This window comes from Barbatula barbatula, assembly GCF_947034865.1.
Source record: "Barbatula barbatula genome assembly, chromosome: 25".
NCBI lineage: Eukaryota > Metazoa > Chordata > Actinopteri > Cypriniformes > Nemacheilidae > Barbatula > Barbatula barbatula.
In genome coordinates this window covers 6,932,281-6,954,744 of record NC_136788.1, presented here as the reverse complement: position 1 = coordinate 6,954,744, position 22,464 = coordinate 6,932,281, and the positions used below count along the sequence as shown (strand labels likewise).

The 22,464-nt window shown below is 44.9% G+C and overlaps 1 protein-coding gene across 1 annotated transcript; it reads right to left on the bottom strand.

The window, feature by feature from the left end:
• Positions 1–211: 211 nt before the first annotated feature.
• Positions 212–4,001, bottom strand: LOC306890186 (uncharacterized protein). The gene is made up of 7 exons (XM_079449741.1): positions 3,901–4,001; positions 2,979–3,049; positions 2,553–2,721; positions 2,286–2,473; positions 2,039–2,180; positions 1,099–1,238; positions 212–598 (listed from the first exon to the last, which is right to left on the bottom strand). Exons 3-7 carry the CDS (start codon positions 2,611–2,613, stop codon positions 443–445), a joined length of 687 nt encoding a protein of 228 aa, XP_079305867.1. The 5' UTR covers positions 2,614–2,721; positions 2,979–3,049; positions 3,901–4,001; the 3' UTR covers positions 212–442.
• Positions 4,002–22,464: the final 18,463 nt, after the last annotated feature.

The window sequence follows — 22,464 nt, the reverse complement described above, 5'->3', positions numbered from 1 at the left end:
ACTACATATTGGTTATATAGTGTACCCAAATGTTGGGTCAAATTAACCCATATGCCAGATAATTCTAACACATTACAGTACAATTTAAGAAAATAAATTGCAATAGACTACCCATAGCTATAAAACTGTTAAACTACAAACCTAGAGCAGAATACATGCTATATTTATGCATATATTATGCAATAAAAAATACAAAAACAAAACAACAATGGAATCTTAGAAAACATTTATTATATTACATTAATTAATATCAACAATAGCGTTAATATCACTTAGGTAGAAAACATTCTTATCAAAACAATAATTATGAATGAACTGGCTTAACATTCAACATGCAAACAGTCAACTCTCTTGAACAAATTCACGAAATTCAAAGGCTTAGTTGCTATTGAGAGCCATTAGCTCTACTTGCAAGCAAGTATTCTACTTTGAATAAACTTGACTAATTTAGACTCCCCTCCTGGGATTTCATATATTCCTGTCCAGCTATTATCACAAAGACCTGAAATGCACCATGATCATTGCCAAGCGTCAGGATGTGGGGGTATGGTTTACATGCCTTGGCCTCATGGAGGTACTCCACCATGTTTATTCCAGGCTAAAAAAGAAAGAATACAAAAGAGCAAGTGAGAGAGTGCGAGTGAGTAAGGACCAAATGTTTACAGACTACTATAGAATAATTCAAATATAGACATTGTGAGGACCATTTTCCTGGTCCTCACTAGAGAAATTATTGTTTTATTATAAAGTCTAGTTAGCTTGGAATTTAATTTGGAAAAGATTCAGTGCATCTCTAATTCAAAACGTTGATCTGTATCATATGTTCTCAATTGACCTAAAAAGCCATAAATCTATTGATGATCTATCATTACAATAAACATGATCAGAAAATCTGACTATCCTATCTGGCTGATAGGCAGCCGAGTTAGGTGGTCAGATAGGTGGGCTATATAATACTGTCAGGCTATATTTGATGCCTGTCCACAAAAGTATAGTAAAACAAACCTGGATATGCATGTGTGTGTGGACACATTTTTAAGCTCAGATATGTTGATAAAATGAATAAAGTTTCCCCTTTAGATGTGCTTGAGGACTTACAGGCTTATGGTCGATGAAGGCCAAGCTGCATTCCTGAATGGTGTGGCGAACCACTTTCACACCGCGGCCACGGCCAACTTTGTAAGTTGTAGGTGGAAGCAAGGCTGGCAGCTGCCTCAGGGCGAGATCCCCAACGCTATCTGTAGGAAGACATAGGTGTCAATACGATGTGGAATGGCATACCTGTGATTTTGTCATTCAATATCCAACTAAAATAAAACCCATGAGAACTGTTACATGCTGTTAATTCGCGCCCTGCAGCTGGTTAGTTTGTAGTGTAGTTAATCCTCCCATTAGTGGGCCGGACGGCGGCAGAGATTTAAGTATTTAAAAGAGCACCGGAGTACAGTCACTGCGTTTCTTTGGCAGTAAACGTGACCATGGCTTGTTTTACTTGCATTTTTTCTTACCGTCACCAGTCTGTTAGGATAATGGCGATCTTGTAATGCAAGGTCAAATTCGAATATTTGCATGATTTCATAATCCCCGCAATTTCATCGCATAAAATTGCATAAATATAATGTCTATTCCATCGCATTTTTTGCGATGACGTGCCACATAATCAAGGATTTTTTCCCGCAACAATCACAAAAAAACGTAATGTTATTAGTTACACCGGTACTGCCGTGTTAACTCTGCTGTGAAAACTTTTTTGTACCCAATTAGCAAAAAGAGGCTGACAGATTTATTTAACTCTATTCCTATTATGATATCACTCACTATTCTCAGAGCTCATGTTCGAGAAGGCTGTGAATTGTGCAAATACAGGTGTACAAATACATCTAAAGCAAATTTACACTTTCTTTTTTTTGTTAGCTATAGTTCTGATTCTGATAATGATAGTGGCCAAAATGATGTGAAATTGCAGTTTTTGGTCGAGCCCCCTAAGAAGCCAGGGAAAACCCTGCTTTTACAAGATATGCAGACAAGAAACTATTACCTGGTGATAATCCATCCAGGGGTAATGTCAGCTTCCCCTCCTGTCTTGCCAGGCACAGGATCTTCTCAGCATAAATGGGTGGCCAAGTTTCAAACAATTTTGATGCAGCATCCCCATGCAGGACAAGAAAGTCCTGTGCAATCTATAAAATGAAAAACACATTTTAAAACCAATTCAATGTGGCACAATAATAAAAGGTTATAAATAATGCATCCTCATATGCAAGATCAGATTTCCCTATACCTACCATGCCTTTGGTCATTAGGTGAGGGAACTCCTCGAGGATCTGATCAATGGTCCAATTGTTGTCCCTAATGCACTTGGCCCTGTAGACTGCCGTGTTCTCCATGTAGGTCTCTATCTGGCTGAGGGGCTGAGAATTGTTTCTCAACCATTCTCTAAACTGTGACGCACGTTCATCTGATATGGTACATTCTGTAAAAAAGAACAAGTAGTCAGTCACTGAAATATGGATGTTTTGCTTGATCAAATAATTTTTCAGTTTAATAATTACCTGGTATGAGAGCCCTTGCAAGAGCTCCATTATCTGGCGCTTGTGATGGTGTCTGTGCCATGCTCCGCGACTTGCTGGTTGATCTCAGCCGCTTTCTGACGTTCAGCAGCCTTTCCTCCAGGAATCCAGTGGCTGGCCGGTGGCTCCGTCCTGGTGTGTACCATATTTCCTGCCAAGAAATCAAAATCTTTAATGAATAGAGATGAGGCATGTTTGACTTTGACAGCGTGGGCTACGGTTAGAACAGGGTGTGTCTGTACGTCTGTCTGTCCTCAGTAGATCAATTATTGTTCCTGCTGCTTAGTGCATAACAGTGGGCATCAAACAGCACAGAAGCGTTTCTAGGAGGAGTGAGCTGTATTGTGTAGGGCTTGAGTAGCAATGCAGACTTGATATGCTGTGGATGGGAAAACAAATATTTCTTACCTTTAAATTTGTCGACAAGGTCTGTCAGCTGCCACTCTGTCCAAATGTTAATGACAAAGCTGTCCATTGATCTGAAACAAACACAAAAAGAGCTTAAGCAAAAATACAATTGCTATTGTATTAACTATTCAGATGTCACTATGCAAAAGCAATGCAGACTAGCAGCAAAATGTAACCCAATGTGAAGATAACAGCCATTTTATTTAGCATCACAAAATATAGAGAAAACAATCCTCCCTTTCTCCTTATACAATTCATATGACAAATTGCATGCATGTATATTGTCTATGTTTTTACTTCACAAGAATATTTGTGGCTACAGCAGTGGTTCCCAAACTTTGTATTTTATATTTCTTAACCCCTCACTCAAGTGGCCCTTGTCGTTTGCCAGGCCGCCATTTTAAATAAGAATTTGTTCTTATCTATTGTCGGTCAAATTACGTTAACTACATTAACGTTACTTAAATAAATGCACATAAATGCATTAAGTCAGACATATCAGGTTATCTCACCGTTTTTTACATACTTTAATCAGTCAAACACTGTGTTATGCCTTCACATGAAAAGCTTCAGTAAAAAAGCGCGCTCATTTATAGCTAGTTAAAATAATATAGCTAGCAAAGCAACTAACTGAGAGCATGTTGGCTAGTAAACTAGTTAACTGCCTAATCACCTGGCTAGCTTGAAACTAGCTGGCAAATTAGACTGGTGAGCTCAATAAACATCCCCATGGGCATTATGAACTTGTTTAATTAATTAATTAATATAATTCAGAGCAAACGGATAAGCTGTAACGTTAGGCTATCCATGATAACGGCTAAATGGCTACGTTGTTAGCCAAACCAAAGCCTCGACAATATAAAGATACTACTTTAACAGGTAACGCAACACAGACAATGTGAATAGTATAAGTTACACAAACCTTTTATTATTTATTTGCCTCGCTGGATGATCAGTCAGGTTTTCTGCTGTGACGAGCACTCGGTGTGTGGACTCTGGAGACGATGTGATGACGTTCGAAGCACAAACAACCCAAGTGCTGGGTCAACCGATGTATGTTGGGTTGATTGATTTTAACTCAACGCATGAGTTGCACAAAATAACCCAATATTATATTAATATAACCCAAATGTTGATATAAATAACCCATAATGGGTAAACCATTTCATAACCCAGCGGTTGGGTAGATTAAATAACCCAGCATTTTTTAGTGTGTAATAAATGAACCGAGCATACATTACCCATAATTACTGAAGATCGGATAAAAAGGGAAAAAGAAAAGACGCACACCCTCTTAGACCCCGCCCCCCATAACCATGTTCCAGCCATGAACAAAGAGTCAAAGGTATGAGAATTAACACAACTTCTAAATAAAGTAAAGAGATGAAAATGACTGGTGTCTTTCTTCCAGTCTAATGTGCACCTTAGACTAGAAAAAGAACAGAAAAATTTCCAATAATTAACCACACTTTAATAAATTTAACCCACAAATTACTGAGGGTTTTGTGAAATATTCACACCATGTAATACTTGATATATTAACCTCTGAAACGTCGCCACGGCCCCATGAAGGCCGAAAGGTAACACCTTAAAATGGAAAAGGCCCCTTGGTGTTCTGAATGCAGTCAAGGGAGGATAGAGTCAGTGGGATTTGCCAATAGTCCTTTGAAAGGTCCATTGTTGTAAGATATTTGGATTGGCCCAAACGATCAATTAGATCACTTATACGAGGGGTAGGGTAAGAATCAAGCTGCGATACTGAGTTCAAATATCGGAAGTCAATACAGAACCTTATACTCCCGTCCTTTTTTGGCACAACGACTATGGGGTGACACCACTCACTATTTGGAGGCTCAATAATGCCCAAGCGAAGCATAAGGTCTACCTCTTCCTGCAAGGTCACCTGGAATCTTTCAGGTTTCCTATAGCTCTGGCGTTTCACAACAGCATCAGGTTTCAGTACTATCCCATGTTCAATCAAGTTGGTAAACCCAGGATATTAAAAAAAACATCAGAAGTGAAGAGAACTTGTACCTGTGACCGCTGGGAAGCTGTTAGATGATCTAACTTGATGTCCCCAGGAACTGGCTGCGGCAGATACTGGTCCTCGGATTCTTCCGCTTCCATACAGCGAATCATCAGTGACTGTGACTTTTCAGGACGAGGAACCCACTCCTTCAACAGGTTAACATGTACGACCTGACTAGCTCGATCTTGACCCGACATACTGATTTCATAAGTCGTAGGACCCAGGCGTTTCTTGATCTCATAAGGACCCTGCCATTTGGCCAGCAGTTTACTCTCTCGACTAGGCAACATGACAATTACCTTTTTACCAACCTCCAGATCTCTTTCTCTGGCCAGAGGGTCATACCAGGTCTTCTGCTTTCGCCTGGCTTCTGCCAAGTGATTCTGAGCCAAATTGGTCATCTTCTGAAACCGTTCCCTCATTTGCAGAACATAAGAGACAACTCTAGTGGGCTATTTCTTCTCAGGACGCCCTTCCCACATCTCCTGTAGCAGAGCCAATGGGCCCCTGACATCATGGCCATACAACAGCTCGAAAGGAGAACACCTGTGGAAGCCTAAAGGGGACTTCTCGATAAGCGAATAAAAGATAGGGCAACCATTGATCCTAGTCTTGATCAGTCTCACTAACAAGCTTCCTTAGCATCTGCTTCAAAGTCTGGTTAAATCGCTCAGTCAACCAATCCGTCTGAGTATGATAGGGAGTAGTATGCAGAATCTTAAATTCCAAAGAGCTGGTAGACCTGCTTCAAAAAGGTAGACATGAAATTAGTGCCCTGGTCGGTTAGAATTTTTGCTGGAAATCCGACCCTGGAAAACAACTGGACCAAGGAAGCAGCCACAGGTTTTCCTTCACAGATCTTAATGTAAATACCTCTGGGTATCTGGTAGTGTAGTCCATTATTACCAGCAAGAAACGGTTCCTTGAGCGACTCCTCTCCACTGAACCACCGACATCCATTCCAAGCCTCTCAAACGGAGTACCGATAATAGGTAGTGGTTGTAATGGTGCTCTTGACGGACGTCTGAGGGAAACCGTCTGACAAACAGGACAGCTTTTACAGAATTGGGCCACATCTACTTTCAAACTGGACCAGAAAAGTCTTGTTTTTCCCCAGGTGGCCAGCCCAAGGAATCGAGTGACCTAAATGTAACACCATCTCTCAAACACCCTGTGGAACTATAAGTTGTTTATGGACCCCGATCTCTTGATAGAGCATTCCCTTCGTTATCACATATCTGGCCATACTTTCATCTGCACCAGTATTGAAGGGGCTCAGCACTTGAGACGGGGGAAGCCATGAGGCCCAGCATTCTCTGAAACTTGAGGGGGCGTGAAACTCCTTGTTTGAAGGAGGCTGCGAGCTGCCGAATAGCCAGAGCACGGTCTGGCGTGATTCTGGCCGTCATATGGGTCGAATCAAAAACCGCCCCAAGGAACGAAATACGTTGGCTGGGGAACAGTGCGCTCTTGGCAAGGTTGATCCTGAGCCCCAGGCATTCCAGATGGCTGAGGAGGAGGGACCTGTGGGACCTTAGCTCGTCCTCCGACTGTGCTAGAACAAGCCAGAAGTCGAGGTATAATGAATAAGTACTAGTATCTAATGGAATAGTTACTAGTAACTAAAGTACTAGTAGCCGATAAATAGATACTTCAAGGATTAAATGACAATGGCATGCCATAGACCATCCATGTCCTTGGATACTTATTCCCACATATGAGGCATGGTGCAGATCTCTAAAGCAGCGTTCTTCACTAACGCAGTTTGGTTGCTATGATACAAAATGTCTGTGAGAGTAATAATGTTACGTCTCTGTATCTGCATTTCTTTTAAATTTATAAATTAGTTATTTGACTCATGCTCGAGACAGTTACACCGTAGGACAGTTTTGAGATGTGGCATAAAAATACTTGATGCAAGATTGACTTACTGAAGTGGAGAATTAAGATTTGGGTTGTAGGGCAAAATGCAAGAAAGTGCAAATGACATTAAATGCTGCAATGTTTGTGTGGCTTAAGCTATCAGAACCTAAAATATGTAAAGATTGTCTAAGGAGCCCGCCGATGACAGCAACTACAGAGAATACAACAAATATATCAGGTTTTAATAGTGTGGAACAAGCAGTGCAAACATTTACATTTTTCCTGCATATTTGTTTTTAAGTCATTCACTGTGGTAATTTGTGAGTGGCACGCTTGTAATAATCGATTGTACAGTGCCAGATTAATTTGGCAAGTGTTAGACAATTGTCTTGAAGCATTTTCTGCTGAACAAAAGATATTTGAAAGAATGTCAGTAACAACGCAGATGTCAGAATTCTCATTTTGTATGAACAATACCCAACTGTTGTCAACATTTCGTTGGGTCTAGAGAAGCATTTAAAGAGACTTCGGACCATAAATCTGCTACAAATTTAAGCAACCATACACAGAAACAAAACTGTAGTCATTCAAGCTTTATTAGGTTTGTTCAAGAACCTGAAAGACAAAACATTACACTAGGCACCAATTTAAGAACTCATCCCGTCATGCACCCACTTGATCCTCACGGTCCTTAATCTGGATATTTGATAGCGGTTGGTCTATGTGGTCCTGGTTGCCCGGGTCCAGGTCTATGTTGTCCAGGACACATGCAGGCCACAAAGACCACCTACAGGCTGCAGAAGGTATGGTGAGGATAGCGGTTGATAGGTGGGGTCCCGGCCTATGGGGTCCCACACGGGTGGGCCTATGGGGTCTGGGCCAAATGGTTATGGGTACCTGAGGGTCAGAAGGTGCAGTGGGGGGTCTTGGCCGCCCGGGTCCGGGTCTATGGGGTCCAGGCCGCCCGGGTCCGGGTCTATGGGGTCCAGGCCGCCCGGGTCCGGGTCTATGGGGTCCAGGCCAAATGGTTATGGATTCCTGAGGGTCAGAAGGTACGGTGGGGGCGGGTCCTGGCCTATGGGGTCCTGGCCTATGGGGTCTGGGTACTTGAGGGTCAGAAGGTACGGTGTGGGCGGGTCCAGGCCTATGGGGTCCAGGCCAATTGGTTATGGATTCCTGAGGGTCAGAAGGTGCAGTGGGGGGTCCTGGCCTATGGGGTCCTGGCCTATGGGGTCCTGGCACCTGAGGGTCAGAAGGTGCAGTGGGGGGTCCTGGCCTATGGGGTCCTGGCCTATGGGGTCCTGGCCTATGGGGGTCAGAAGGTGCAGTGGGGGGTCCAGGCCGCCCGGGTCCGGGCCTATGGGGTCCTGGCCTATGGGGTCCTGGCCTATGGGGTCCTGGCCTATGGGGTCCTGGCCTATGGGGTCCTGGCCTATGGGGTCCTGGCCTATGGGGTCCTGGCCTATGGGGTCCTGGCCTATGGGGTCCTGGCCTATGGGGTCCTGGCCTATGGGGTCCTGGCACTTGAGGGTCAGAAGGTACAGTGGGGGCGGGTCCTGGCCTATGGGGTCCTGGCACCTGAGGGTCAGAAGGTGTAGTGGGGGGTCCAGACCTATGGGGTCCTGGCCTATGGGGTCCTGGCACCTGAGGGTCAGAAGGTGCAGTGGGGGGTCCAGGCCGCCCGGGTCCGGGCCTATGGGGTCCTGGCCTATGGGGTCCTGGCCTATGGGGTCCTGGCCTATGGGGTCCTGGCCTATGGGGTCCTGGCCTATGGGGTCCTGGCCTATGGGGTCCTGGCCTATGGGGTCCTGGCCTATGGGGTCCTGGCCTATGGGGTCCTGGCCTATGGGGTCCTGGCCTATGGGGTCCTGGCCTATGGGGTCCTGGCCTATGGGGTCCTGGCCTATGGGGTCCTGGCCTATGGGGTCCTGGCCTATGGGGTCCTGGCCTATGGGGTCCTGGCCTATGGGGTCCTGGCCTATGGGGTCCTGGCCTATGGGGTCCTGGCCTATGGGGTCCTGGCCTATGGGGTCCTGGCCTATGGGGTCCTGGCCTATGGGGTCCTGGCCTATGGGGTCCGGGTACTTGAGGGTCAGAAGGTGCAGTGGGGGGTCCTGGCCTATGGGGTCCGGGTCTATGGGGTCCTGGCCTATGGGGTCCTGGCCTATGGGGTCCGGGTACTTGAGGGTCAGAAGGTGCAGTGGGGGGTCCTGGCCTGTGGGGTCCGGGCCTGTGGGGTCCGGGCCTGTGGGGTCCGGGCCTGTGGGGTCCGGGCCTGTGGGGTCCGGGCCTGTGGGGTCCGGGCCTGTGGGGTCCGGGCCTGTGGGGTCCGGGCCTGTGGGGTCCGGGCCTGTGGGGTCCGGGCCTATGGGGTCCGGGCCTATGGGGTCCGGGCCTATGGGGTCCGGGCCTATGGGGTCCGGGCCTATGGGGTCCGGGCCTATGGGGTCCGGGCCTATGGGGTCCGGGCCTATGGGGTCCTGGTACCTGAGGGTCAGAAGGTGCAGTGGGGGGTCCGGGCCGCCCGGGTCCTGGCCTATGGGGTCCTGGTACCTGAGGGTCAGAAGGTGCAGTTGGGGGTCCAGGCCGCCCGGGTCCGGGTCTATGGGGTCCGGGTCTATGGGGTCCGGGTCTATGGGGTCCGGGTCTATGGGGTCCGGGTCTATGGGGTCCGGGTCTATGGGGTCCGGGTCTATGGGGTCCGGGTCTATGGGGTCCGGGTCTATGGGGTCCGGGTCTATGGGGTCCTGGCCTATGGGGTCCTGGCCTAATGGTTATGTGTACCTGAGGGTCAGAAGGTACGGTTTGGGTGGGTCCAGGCCTATTGGTTATAGGTACCTGAGGGTCAGAAGGTACAGTGGGGGCGGGTCCTGGCCTATGGGGTCCTGGCCTATGAGGTCCGGGTCTATGGGGTCCTGGCCTATGGGGTCCTGGCCTATGGGGTCCTGGCACCTGAGGGTCAGAAGGTGCAGTGGGGGGTCCAGGCCGCCCGGGTCCGGGTCTATGGGGTCCGGGTCTATGGGGTCCGGGTCTATGGGGTCCGGGCCTATGGGGTCCGGGCCTATGGGGTCCGGGCCTATGGGGTCCGGGCCTATGGGGTCCGGGCCTATGGGGTCCGGGCCTATGGGGTCCGGGCCTATGGGGTCCGGGCCTATGGGGTCCGGGCCTATGGGGTCCGGGCCTATGGGGTCCGGGCCTATGGGGTCCGGGCCTATGGGGTCCGGGCCTATGGGGTCCGGGCCTATGGGGTCCGGGCCTATGGGGTCCGGGCCTATGGGGTCCGGGCCTATGGGGTCCGGGCCTATGGGGTCCTGGTACCTGAGGGTCAGAAGGTGCAGTGGGGGGTCCGGGTCTATGGGGTCCGGGTCTATGGGGTCCGGGTCTATGGGGTCCGGGTCTATGGGGTCCGGGTCTATGGGGTCCGGGTCTATGGGGTCCGGGTCTATGGGGTCCGGGTCTATGGGGTCCGGGTCTATGGGGTCCGGGTCTATGGGGTCCGGGTCTATGGGGTCCGGGTCTATGGGGTCCGGGTCTATGGGGTCCGGGTCTATGGGGTCCGGGTCTATGGGGTCCGGGTCTATGGGGTCCGGGTCTATGGGGTCCGGGTCTATGGGGTCCGGGTCCTGGTCTATGGGGTCCGGGTCTATGGGGTCCGGGCCGCCCGGGTCCTGGTCTATGGGGTCCGGGTCTATGGGGTCCAGGCCGCCCGGGTCCGGGTCTATGGGGTCCGGGTCTATGGGGTCCAGGCCGCCCGGGTCCTGGCCTATGGGGTCCTGGCCTAATGGTTATGTGTACCTGAGGGTCAGAAGGTACGGTTTGGGTGGGTCCAGGCCTATTGGTTATAGGTACCTGAGGGTCAGAAGGTACAGTGGGGGCGGGTCCTGGCCTATGGGGTCCTGGCCTATGGGGTCCTGGCCTATGGGGTCCTGGCCTATGGGGTCCTGGCCTATGGGGTCCTGGCCTATGGGGTCCTGGCCTATGGGGTCCTGGCCTATGGGGTCCTGGCCTATGGGGTCCTGGCCTATGGGGTCCTGGCCTATGGGGTCCTGGCCTATGGGGTCCTGGCCTATGGGGTCCTGGCACCTGAGGGTCAGAAGGTGCAGTGGGGGGTCCTGGCCTATGAGGTCCGGGTCTATGGGGTCCTGGCCTATGGGGTCCTGGCACCTGAGGGTCAGAAGGTGCAGTGGGGGGTCCAGGCCGCCCGGGTCCGGGTCTATGGGGTCCGGGTCTATGGGGTCCGGGTCTATGGGGTCCGGGCCTATGGGGTCCGGGCCTATGGGGTCCGGGCCTATGGGGTCCGGGCCTATGGGGTCCGGGCCTATGGGGTCCGGGCCTATGGGGTCCGGGCCTATGGGGTCCTGGCCTAATGGTTATGTGTACCTGAGGGTCTGAAGGTACGGTTTGGGTGGGTCCAGGCCTATTAGTTATAGGTACCTGAGGGTCAGAAGGTACAGTGGGGGCAGGTCCTGGCCTATGGGGTCCTGGCCTATGGGGTCCTGGCCTATGGGGTCCTGGCCTATGGGGTCCTGGCCTATGGGGTCCTGGCCTATGGGGTCCTGGCCTATGGGGTCCTGGCCTATGGGGTCCTGGCCTATGGGGTCCTGGCCTATGGGGTCCTGGCCTATGGGGTCCTGGCCTATGGGGTCCTGGCCTATGGGGTCCTGGCCTATGGGGTCCTGGCCTATGGGGTCCTGGCCTATGGGGTCCTGGCCTATGGGGTCCTGGCCTATGGGGTCCTGGCCTATGGGGTCCTGGCCTATGGGGTCCTGGCCTATGGGGTCCTGGCCTATGGGGTCCTGGCCTATGGGGTCCTGGCCTATTGGTTATGGGTACCTGAGGGTCAGAAGGTACAGTGGGGGCGGGTCCAGGCCAAACGGTTATGGGTACTTGAGGCCTATGGGGTCCTGGCCAAATGGTAATGGGTACCTGAGGGTCAGAAGGTGCAGTGGGGGGTCCTGGCCTATGGGGTCCCGGCCTATGGGGTCTTGGCACCTGAGGGTCAGGTGCAGTGGGGGGTCTCCGCCTATGGGGTAAAGCAGGGGAGGGTCCATGAGGTCCGGGTTGCAAGGGTCCAGCAGGGGTAGGTTCAGGCTGTCCAGGTCCAGGTATATTGGGTCTGGGTCGTCCAGGTCTATGAGATCCAGGCCAAACAGTTATATGTACTTGAGGGTCAGAAGGTACAATTGGGGCAGCTGTAGGCTGTGTCAAAGGGCAGGAAAGAATCACTTCACGGTCAAGGTAGAACAAAGGGAGATGCCTTTCTGTATCCTGAGAGACAAAAAAAAAATCAATATTGGCTTTCATAATATGAAACAATCCTGTTAGTCCAGTACAAAAAAAGAATAGTCTAGTTGACAGGAATATTACGTCTTACCTTCATTACCCAACAGCTTCCAGTAAATGGTGCTGTAACCACCAGAGCACCATGAACAGTTTCCAATGTGAACCCACATATAGAGTACTCGAGCAACAGAGGCTGCCATGATCCATCAACTGAAAGTAGGGGAAAAACCCTCAAGAACCAGTAAAGTTTAAAGTCACTCAATTTAAGACAAAAAAATACCTTTGATCATAACAGTATCAGCACCGAGTCCAAGCAAGACAACCATTTCAGTGGACATGCAAATGACTGTAGGAAGGGAAGCAGAAACCGTAGGAAGGGGAGAACTCGCAGGGCATGACGCCTGCACAGGTGCCCCCATTATAATCAAAGACAGAATGTAACTTCCACTCTGTCAGAAGAGAGAAAAGATAAAGACCCATTTGCACAAACAACTGCAGAATGTCTAAATTATGTCTAAATGACCTGTTGTCGGACAGGACAGCCACGGAAAGGAACAGAAATCGAAACATCCCGACGAACCCTCTTCACCGAGATACCACAGCTGGCTGGGATTTCAGACAGAGGCACTGGAGACCCCTCTCCTATTTAAGAGAACCCATACGATACAGGCCTTATTAATTGTAAAGAAACCAAAAGGCTGTAAAGCATACCTGTCAAGTATCCCGTTTTTTCTGGGAAAGTCCCGTATTTTACCTTGCTATCCCGTTATCATTCCATTTAAATATTTTCCCGTATTTTTTTATATTTCTAAAAAAAACACTGGGCCCAAAACAGTTAAGCTGAAATCCGCCCTGCAGCTAATTAAAACCTACCAGTCATAGTAAGCCTAACCAATGAAATTTATAAAGTGGAATCTAAAAATTTAATTGGTTAGGCTTACAATGACGGGTAGGTTTAGGGAATCGGTGTTTGGTGTAGGCAATCAGTACTGTGATTCACATGACCAATACAATCTTTAGTATCGGCTGCAGGGTGGGATTTTCCCACGAAGTAGTTTGGGGGAAAAAATGTCACGTGAAGAACAGCAGCATCTTGAGGATGGACGAACATATCCATAAATGTCAATGGCAAAATAAAAATCCTTCCTTAGTGGTGTTTAAAATTTAAGTGATCACTTGGCTTTTTTGACACTCCTGAAAGATTCCACTGATTTACTCGGTGAAGATGTATTCAAATATTTATCATAATTTGTTAAGCTTCCATGTAACTGTCTTCAAATATTCTTAAAATAGAGGACAAAATATGAATGTGAACTACTTTGACATGCCTTCGCTTAATTTATTTTATATTTGTATTTACTTTATTGTATTTGTTCTTAACTGTGTTAACTGTTTTGAACTTTAGTCTCCCAAAGAGAGATTTTGTATATTGTATTTTATAATGACACAATTCTTTACAAAACACATTTAAAAATAAAGAGACGGTGGGGTTGTTGGTTATATATATTTTCCCTTATTTTCAAATCTCAATGTTGACAGGTATGCTGTAAAGGCTTACCTCTATCAACCAGAAAGTGGGGCATTCTTGGACCAGGAACACGCAAGGTCATGGCATCATTACCACAGTGCACAGAAGGACCCAGACGTTTCAGCTTAGCCTCAGCAAGTTGGAATAGCGCTTAATTTAGTTGAATAAAACAAGTTAACCAGTTGCCCATTTAAAAAAACATGCGATAAACATTTTACAGTGACCATACCTTGTTCACCAGACCAGTAGCCATTAGTCTCTTCTCCTGGTCTCCCAGCAGAATCATTGGATACACCACTGCCAATAATAAGCTTGCCAAAATTAAGTGTTCTGTTGGCAATGGTGTCATGAGGAAAACCCATTCCTGAAACAGCAGCATGACCAATCCTTAAACAGCTTGCTGTAACCACAGTCAAGCCAAACAGTAAAAGATCCCTAAGCCCCAGCATCGCAAGGGCAATACTGTACTCTATTCTAGTGTGCTATTTGTACTCACCTTTTGTACTCAATCACTTGTTAATTTACATGGCTGACCAATCAAATCTGTCATCTCTGTAATCAATCACCATTTAGCTTATTGTTTTCACCTGTGTCTCATAACTTTGTGAGTTAACACACGAGATTCAAATATCTAGAAAATCTGAAGCCTTTATTGATAAAGCATTATTTCTGGGGCCATGGTGGTGTCCTGTAGTTTGCAATGGAAAGACTGCAGTTTGCACAACGTGGTCTAAGAAGCCACGTTTATTTACACTAAAGCGTTGGATGCACAGCATTTTTTTAAAGTGGTTTTAAAGAATTACAAATACTTGAAAATCAAAGTGATGTAAAAAAACATCTTAAAGGGTAATATAGCTGTTTTAAATGATTTAACTTAAATTATATTGGACTAAAAAATATATTTGTATTTTACAACTCGATTTTTAATCCCTTGATAGGCACCGCTTATTTCAAGTTATTTTAGTTTACGTTTGTTGCTTTGAGAATTTGGTTTTTCTTTTATAAAAAAAAATATTCATACATTTTTTTTGTTTCAACCTTAAAATTACATCTGTTACAGTCCCAAGTCTCACCAAGTGTTGTGTCAAGTTTGATCTTGCTATTATAAAAACTGACCATTTTGTGGGTCTTCTTGCTGCTTTACCACGAAAATCAAGGTTTGCTAATGCTTGATTTGACGCCACAAAAATATTATATATTATATATATATATATATAATAATTTGTTAACTTTTTATATTGTGGATACAGTGGATTTACTAATGTGCTGAAAATGACTTCAAGTTTAAATTAATAGATAAATGTACCAATAAACAAACTCATTAATCAGTAAATGAATGAATGAATGAAACAACAGAAATAAAATAGAACCAATAATAATACAAAGTTGTCATGTTCTCCCTGCACATGAGTTCTCTAGTGATGAGTGTTAGATGATATCATGGCACTTGTTATGGTGTCAGACTTTCGCATCAAAGTCTGATTGATCAGCGATTCGAATCCTGCTCGGAACAGATTTGGGTAGCAATGGCTTCACATCTTAACAGTTTTTTACCTTTATCGCTTCATTTCTGCATTTATGTCTGTGTCATATGGAGAGATTATGGTTCATTTTATTTTGTGTTTCTCGTGTGTTTATTGTCACTGGTTTGTTTTCTTTTCTTATTTGAGTTTGTGTTTTTGTTGTGATTTTATTTTATTCACGCTATTATTTTGGTGGTTGTTTGACCATGAGTTGGGATGTGTGGTAACGCCCCCGTGTTCTTCTGGGTGCCCGGACCACAGCTGATTAGATGGACAGCTGTTGGTGATTGCCACGTCAAATCACAGACTGTTAAAAAAGCGAAGGAACTGAGGCGGTGTGTGTCTGTGGCCCCGCGAACGCTGTTGTTGCAACGCTGTCACCATGTCATTGCGGGATTGTTTATGTTGTTACCACGATCATCGCACGGATAATTGTCTGCTTGTGTCGAAGCCTGAAGTTTTGCTGATGTGCCGGTTCCGCTGTCGACTCTGTGTGGGTTCGTCTCCTCCTCTGTTGCATTGCTGTTGTCCGCTGCTGTGCTAAGCTGACTGTCACCCTCTGCTGTGCTGGAAATTCCTCGGTTGCTGCTGTCCTTCGCTGTGCTGCCCGAGCCCCGCCTTGTCCGTTCTGGTCCTGTGGTTTGAGCGCTGTTCAACGAGACTGGGAGTTAGATTCGTCTGCTCCCAGTTTATGGGTGAGTGACGTTCTAGCTAAGTTATGCTGTCTTGCCTCGTCCGAAGTTAAGATCCAGCGTCAGGCTGTCCACTGTAGTCTTACCATTACATATAACTTATTCACGGTTTGTAGTGCTTTACTTGATTATTGCACGATTGATAGCTTTTAGTGTGGTGCTGTGCTTATGCTGTGGAGATACTTGCGGCTTTTCTTCCTGTTGTGTTGGTGCGTGCGGTGATTGACAGGTGGCCTGCTGCGTATACGTCACTGCCTAGCGTGAGACGGACTTGAGAGGGAGGGGGACCGCTTATGGACTGTGTATCTATGGACTTCCAGTGGACTTGAACGTGTTGCCTGATGTCCAGCTTTTACTTTGATTAATAATTTTAAGAGCCTGATTGAGTGTGTGTGCATGGGCACCTAATTTTTTTATTGAATTAGTTTATAATAAATATATATTTTTACTGAATTTGTTGTCTTTGTGACTCTGTGTTGCTCCCACCAAACTAAAATAACTTGCAGTTACTTATAATGAATTGTGAAGTAGTTAAGCTCACTGAATACATTGCTGGCTAAATAGTTGGAGGAAGGGATTCCCTTCTGGCTATTTTTGTGGAGGAAGGGATTCCCTCTAAGGTAAACATTCTTAGTCTTACAATGATGTACCTTATTTGGTCATTCTGTGACTCCCTGGACCTATGAAACCTTCCAGATGTCTTTTTGGTATCGTATATAAAGACTTCTAAAATAAATGTGTTCGAAAGCATGATGCCTCTCTGTGTCTTGTTTTTGTGCTCCCAGATCTGCAGAAGAATTCCCTCACAACATCCAACCTATTTCTGATTTGAGATTTTTTATATTGTAAAAAATAGAATTGGTATTCCGAGGTCACTCAGTGGAACTGCCGACTTTCTGTCAAGACTAATACATTTGTTCAATAAATAATTGTCTTCTCTTCATGGGTTTTTTTCTTTATTTACACGGAGTAGCCTATCATCCGCTACGCTTCACTGCCACCACTGCGCATGACACAATGTTAAGCAAGATCCCGTGGGAGATAGTGTTAGTAGAGGAAAAATTAATTAAGTTACTATATAAAATTTCTGACAAATGTAAGTACAACTTTTTCACGCTGACAGTTACTAAATTATTAGACCTCCTTAAAAAAGGAAGGACATTCAAGAAAGCTTAGATTGTCAATATTTATTCATCCAAAAACTCCTTAATATCAGTATCCGTAATTAAATGCTAATTACAGCTGCACGTCTCTAAAATTGTGACCCCCCAGGTTCAAGTCTCATAGCCTATGAGATCATGAGCAACAAAGTTTGATTTCAATCATTCATTTTCACTATGATTTCAATTTGTGATATGGTATTACTTAGTCGATATGAAGGTATTTTCACACACTGTTCTTTACATTATGTAGGATGATTTCATGTTAAAAACAGCAATTCACATACGAAACACTTGTTCACACTGGTTTTCACAGAAAGGGTCACATAACATTCTTATGTTTAAACCTGTCAGTGAAAACAGTTAAAGTTTTTTTGGGGTGGTTTGCTGTTTTATACATATAATCATCCTACATAATGTAAAGAACAGTGTGTGAAAATACCTTCATATCTTTAAATGAACATTCTGTGAAAATATAATGATATATTTTTAAATCATAGTTAAAATCAAACTTTGTTGCTCATGACCTCATTTTTTATGAGACTTTAGCCTGATTTTCAAAGGAAGGTTCACATTTGTTGTTAGTACATTATATTATCCTAATATTCTGACCAATACAGTTATCCATGAAAATATGTATATGCTATAAATGACCTTATAGTCAGGATTAAATAAATCTGTAATTTCATTTTGCTTATTCCAGATGCCCAAGAAACCAGCAGTTGACAGGGATTCCATGTTTACAGTCCTGTATTCATCAGGAGACGCAATAGTACAAAATGGCAACAAAGCTACTCCTAATCAGAGAATCTGGACAGAGCTTAGTAAGCAGCTAGAAAACAAGATCACCCCAAAAGCTCTATACACTTTTGTGAAATTAAACACATAACATCTGGACTGCTTTAGGGCTTACTTGTGAAAGTGAGCATGAAACAAGTGTCAGTAGTGATGACACTGACTTTGAGCCAGGGTCTTTTTCCCCCAGACTAAAAAACTGCTGGACTTTTGATCTTCAAGTTCCATTTCAGAAATGGATTGAATTCATGCCTGAAACGGTTGAGTACAAAAACAAGTTCTCTAAAACACAAAAAAAGGAATAAACAATTTTAAAGCCTGGCATCTGGACGCATGTGATAAATTCTCATATCAGAGGCAACTGTAAGGAGTGTCATGCCAACATTCTAATATAATGCGACCGAGAGCCTGAACAGCCCGATGGTGCTCACGTGTTTTATCACAAACACTGATGACACCCTGCACACTGGCTGTCCCAAGCGTGCAATGTCTGGTCAATTGCGTGTGCGGATATCCAAAGAACTATGTGAGGGTAGAATGGAACCCCGTGTATGGAGGGCATCAGAGGCAACAAAACTGATGGACGTTGGAGATCCCGAGCCAAGCCATCTGCCTAATCTGGCCACCCTGCGCAAAGCAAGAGAGAAATGATTTAGAATTAGGTGACAAGGATCCAATTTTGTCACTGCAGATGCTAAAATACAGCGCACCTCACAGTGGAAGCATTAAAGACATTGGACTCGACAAGTTTTTCTGTCACTATTGGAGTCAATCACAAATGTATCTCTACAAGACATTATCAAAGACATCTACTAACCCCACTGTGAGTTTTGATGCAACTTGCTCAGTAGTGAGGAAACTACAGAAACCAAACGGTTCTTCTGGTCATATCTTTTTATATCAGGGCATTCTGGCAGTTGACGAGAGCAGAGTTGTCCCAGTGGTGCAAATGATGTTAATGCTATAAAACATTGGATGACAGAATGGTTACGTTCAGGTGCACAAACTCCAAAAGAGGTTGTGAGTGACTTTTCTCTGGCTTTGCTCGGAGCTCTGGTCAAAGCATTTACTTCTCATCGGGATCTCAAGACCTACATCAATGAGTGTTGTGGTGTCTTACTTGGGAAACAGTCAGCAAAAGTGCCATCTTGTTTTGTACGGGTTGATGTGGCACACTGCATCAAGATGATCTGCCAGTGGGACTCCTTGCGAAAAAAAACACATTGCATCAAAGATTTCTATGTGAGGTCAATGGCACAGCTTCTGAAGTCACAATCCATGGACGATGCAAGGGAGTTACTACGCAGTATAACTGTTGTTGCTCTCAGTGAAGCAGAGGGCAATGACAGCTCTGGAGGCCCCCTCATATCTGAAAGGTGCAAGAAATACCTGAAAGCCCGAATTGCAGAAGAGTGTGTGATCATTCCAGACGTAGAGGGTGAGGACCTGGACAAACTGGATCCATGTGACCAAACACAGACAGACCTAAAGCAGTGGGTGACAGACATATGTGAGGAGAGCAGGTCACTTGCTCTGGCAAATGGTGATAGAGATAATATGCACTTCCTCCCTGAGATTATTCCTAATATAATTTGTCTTGCAAATTACTTACCACTCTGGACAGGGGTAATGATCCCTCACTTCCGTAGCACCAACGTCACTGCAAGTTCAGCTAATGTTGAGGCAGAGCTCAAAAACATCAAACACGGCCTTTTCAAGCATGAAAACCTGCCTTTGCGGGTGGATCGATTAATTGCTCGACATTTGTCCTTCATTGAAGGCAACATGCGGACTTGTGCAGCAAAACAAAAAGGTGAAAAGAAGATGTAGATCCTGCCACAGTCATCATCACAGGAGCAAATACACTACCCACCACAACTTAAATGTAGCCGGAAAACCAGAAATGGATGCTGCCTCTTCTGCAAATTCTGACACTGTCACAAACATCCATCCAAGAGATGAAGACATGGTTGAAAACTGGAGAGGCTTAGCAGTTCCGCCCAAAAAGAGGAAGAGAAATTCGTACCTATCTCCTTGTCCTGAATGGCTCCATGCAGATCCATCTGTAAAGGGGAAAAAATTGAAAGTGGAAATGTTACAAAACGGAAATAATCAACAGCCTGTTAAATTCAGGAAATCAAGAATCTCCGTTCTAAACACTTGTGCTTTTGATGCTTTTTGTCAATGTTTATGCTGTGCTTTCTGCGATAGTGGCACTTTCGGAAATATAGTTCAAAGTGAAACCGCCAGTAACGTCCTCCAGCTTGTGAAAACCATCACCACAAATGGTCTAAATGCCCAGGTCTACACACAGAGGGCAGAGCTGCTGAGTGAAATATTCAAAGCTGTCAATTTGAAGTCAGGTGCTCTTCAGATCAATGCACAGTGCCACATCTCTACAATCATTGAAAAGTCAATGACAAAACGTGCATGTGTTACCTTGACAAAACATTGCTCCTCTCAGTACTGCGTTCTCTACAAACAGGTAACAAGGGAAATTCCATTTGTTTCTACTTCTGTTGCTGTACTGCAGGCTTCTGGTATGGCTCATCTTCAGACCGCAGTGGAGGAAGGCCTTAACCTTCCAGAATCGCCCTGCCTCAGGCCCATCCTAAATCCAACACAGTGTCCCTCTGAATTCAAGACAGAGTCTACCTCAGAAACAATGCTCTGTGCAGGGAGAGTTTCCCACAGTTACAGTCTAAGAGAACTTCTGTGGATTGACACTGACCTGGGAAGAAGCAACTCCACAGAATTTCCTTTGTGTGAATTTCCAACCAGTCTGATGCTCCATGGAAAGAGATTTACCTTAAGGGCAGTCATTGCTTTCAAATGAGGCTTAACCCAGGATGCTCTTGGGCATTATGTGGCCTACTGTAGGAGGCCTCCATGTTTCTGGGAGTTGTATGACGACCTGAAGAGTGGAGTGACAGGAGTGTCAGAAAAAAACAAAATAGGCCCACATGCTGTGTTTATACACAAAAGAATGATTGCATTGTTTAAAAGTAATTTTTGCTGTATGCCACCAACCTTTGTGTTCTTAGTCCAGTTTGGAGAGTCTAAAACTGTAAGTTGGGCTTGATGATGTTTTTACTCAGATCTGTTATTCAGTTTGGTATTTCTGAAACATTATTAAGTGTTTATATGTTTAAAGATCTGTTATTTCTGTAAAAAGATGTTGGATAGTACATGTTCATTTTCACATTAATTAAATTACATTTGAATTCATTCTTAATTCATTTATTCATACATACATACATTCATATGTATATAAACACACACACACTTGCAGAATTAGGAAGATGTTGAAAGAGTTAGAAGTGCAACGTGTTCACTTCTTTGAGCATCACTGTTTAAATGTTTGTGGCTAAACATAGTAAGTGCTGGATAGTGGACAATTATGCAGGACCTGTATGATCGTTTTGACTATCAGTAGACAGTCCAGTTTAGGATCGCAGCATTCAGAATCAGTTCAAGGGTTTATTGTGAAAAGGTAGATTAACAAGTGAGGGTGGATCTACAATAATAAAAAATAATAAAGAAACAATTAGAATGACATGTATTGGCCGTTATGCACTAACAAACTATGACATACAATACTATGCAATTGGAATATATTCATATACAGAAGTATATTTATATCTAATAACTTATTATCAGCCTGCAACATAATGTCAGAAAAAAATTGAGGGTACACGGATGGACATACTACAGCAAATCTTCACTGCAATTTCAATAATATAAACGGAGGTAAATGCGGCGAGGGCACTCTCTTAACACAGCGAGTTTAGGTCTAAATAAGCTCAATAACCATGGAAACATGACATTAATTTATAAAATAGTGTCTATAGCGGATTAAATTAATAAATATCTTTGAAGAAACGGGTACTCACTATCATTCAAAGACGAACACTACACACACATTCGTTATTGCTCACGTTTACTAAACATGTGCCTCAACTCGCGCCTCTCTAATGATTGACATGCGCGTCTTTATATTGCGTGTACTTTCACATAGGCCGAATAACCTAAACCTAAAATTATTCTTCTATTATCTGAAAAACTGAAGCAGCACAAACGATTGAGGCTATTTTGCAAATGTTTTCTGTGGGGAGGGGGGCCAACTTCACGCAGGTCCAGAAAAGCAGTTGAAAGATTATTTTATCAAAACTCGGAAGATGCATAAGGGAGCCTTGAAGGTTTGACCTTAAGATTCTTCTCATTGAAGTCTAACTCCGTCCCATTTGTAAACTATGTCCAAAAGGTATAACACTTCAGTCACTGAAATTCTGTGCAGTTTCAAGATTTTGCTGCAAAGATGGGACATTCAGCAATGTGCGAGCTACTCTCTTCTAAACAGACAACTTCTGGTCTCCTTTGTGTTGAATCCTTAACTTGAACGAAATGGTTAAATATATCTAGAATGACTGGAAAGGTATTATAAAACTTGTCCACGGATTTTTTTGCGGTGTCTATTGGGTTGTTTGAACAATACATTCTTCCAAATTTCATTTAGTCAGGTTTTAAGTTTAGCCTAAAAATGCATTTAAAGAGATTTTTGGACCAACAATCTGCCACAATTCAAACATTAAACAACTAGTCAGAAACAAACT

Excerpts from the sequence above, each read along its gene's own strand:
- LOC306890186 (XM_079449741.1), bottom strand. The coding sequence starts at position 2,613 with ATGGCACAGACACCATCACAAGCGCCAGATAATGGAGCTCTTGCAAGG. Across the intron at positions 2,181-2,285 it reads ACCTAATGACCAAAGGCATG|ATTGCACAGGACTTTCTTGT; the intron begins GTAGGTATAGGG and ends TTCATTTTATAG. Across the intron at positions 599-1,098 it reads CCTTCATCGACCATAAGCCT|CCTGGAATAAACATGGTGGA; the intron begins GTAAGTCCTCAA and ends TTTCTTTTTTAG.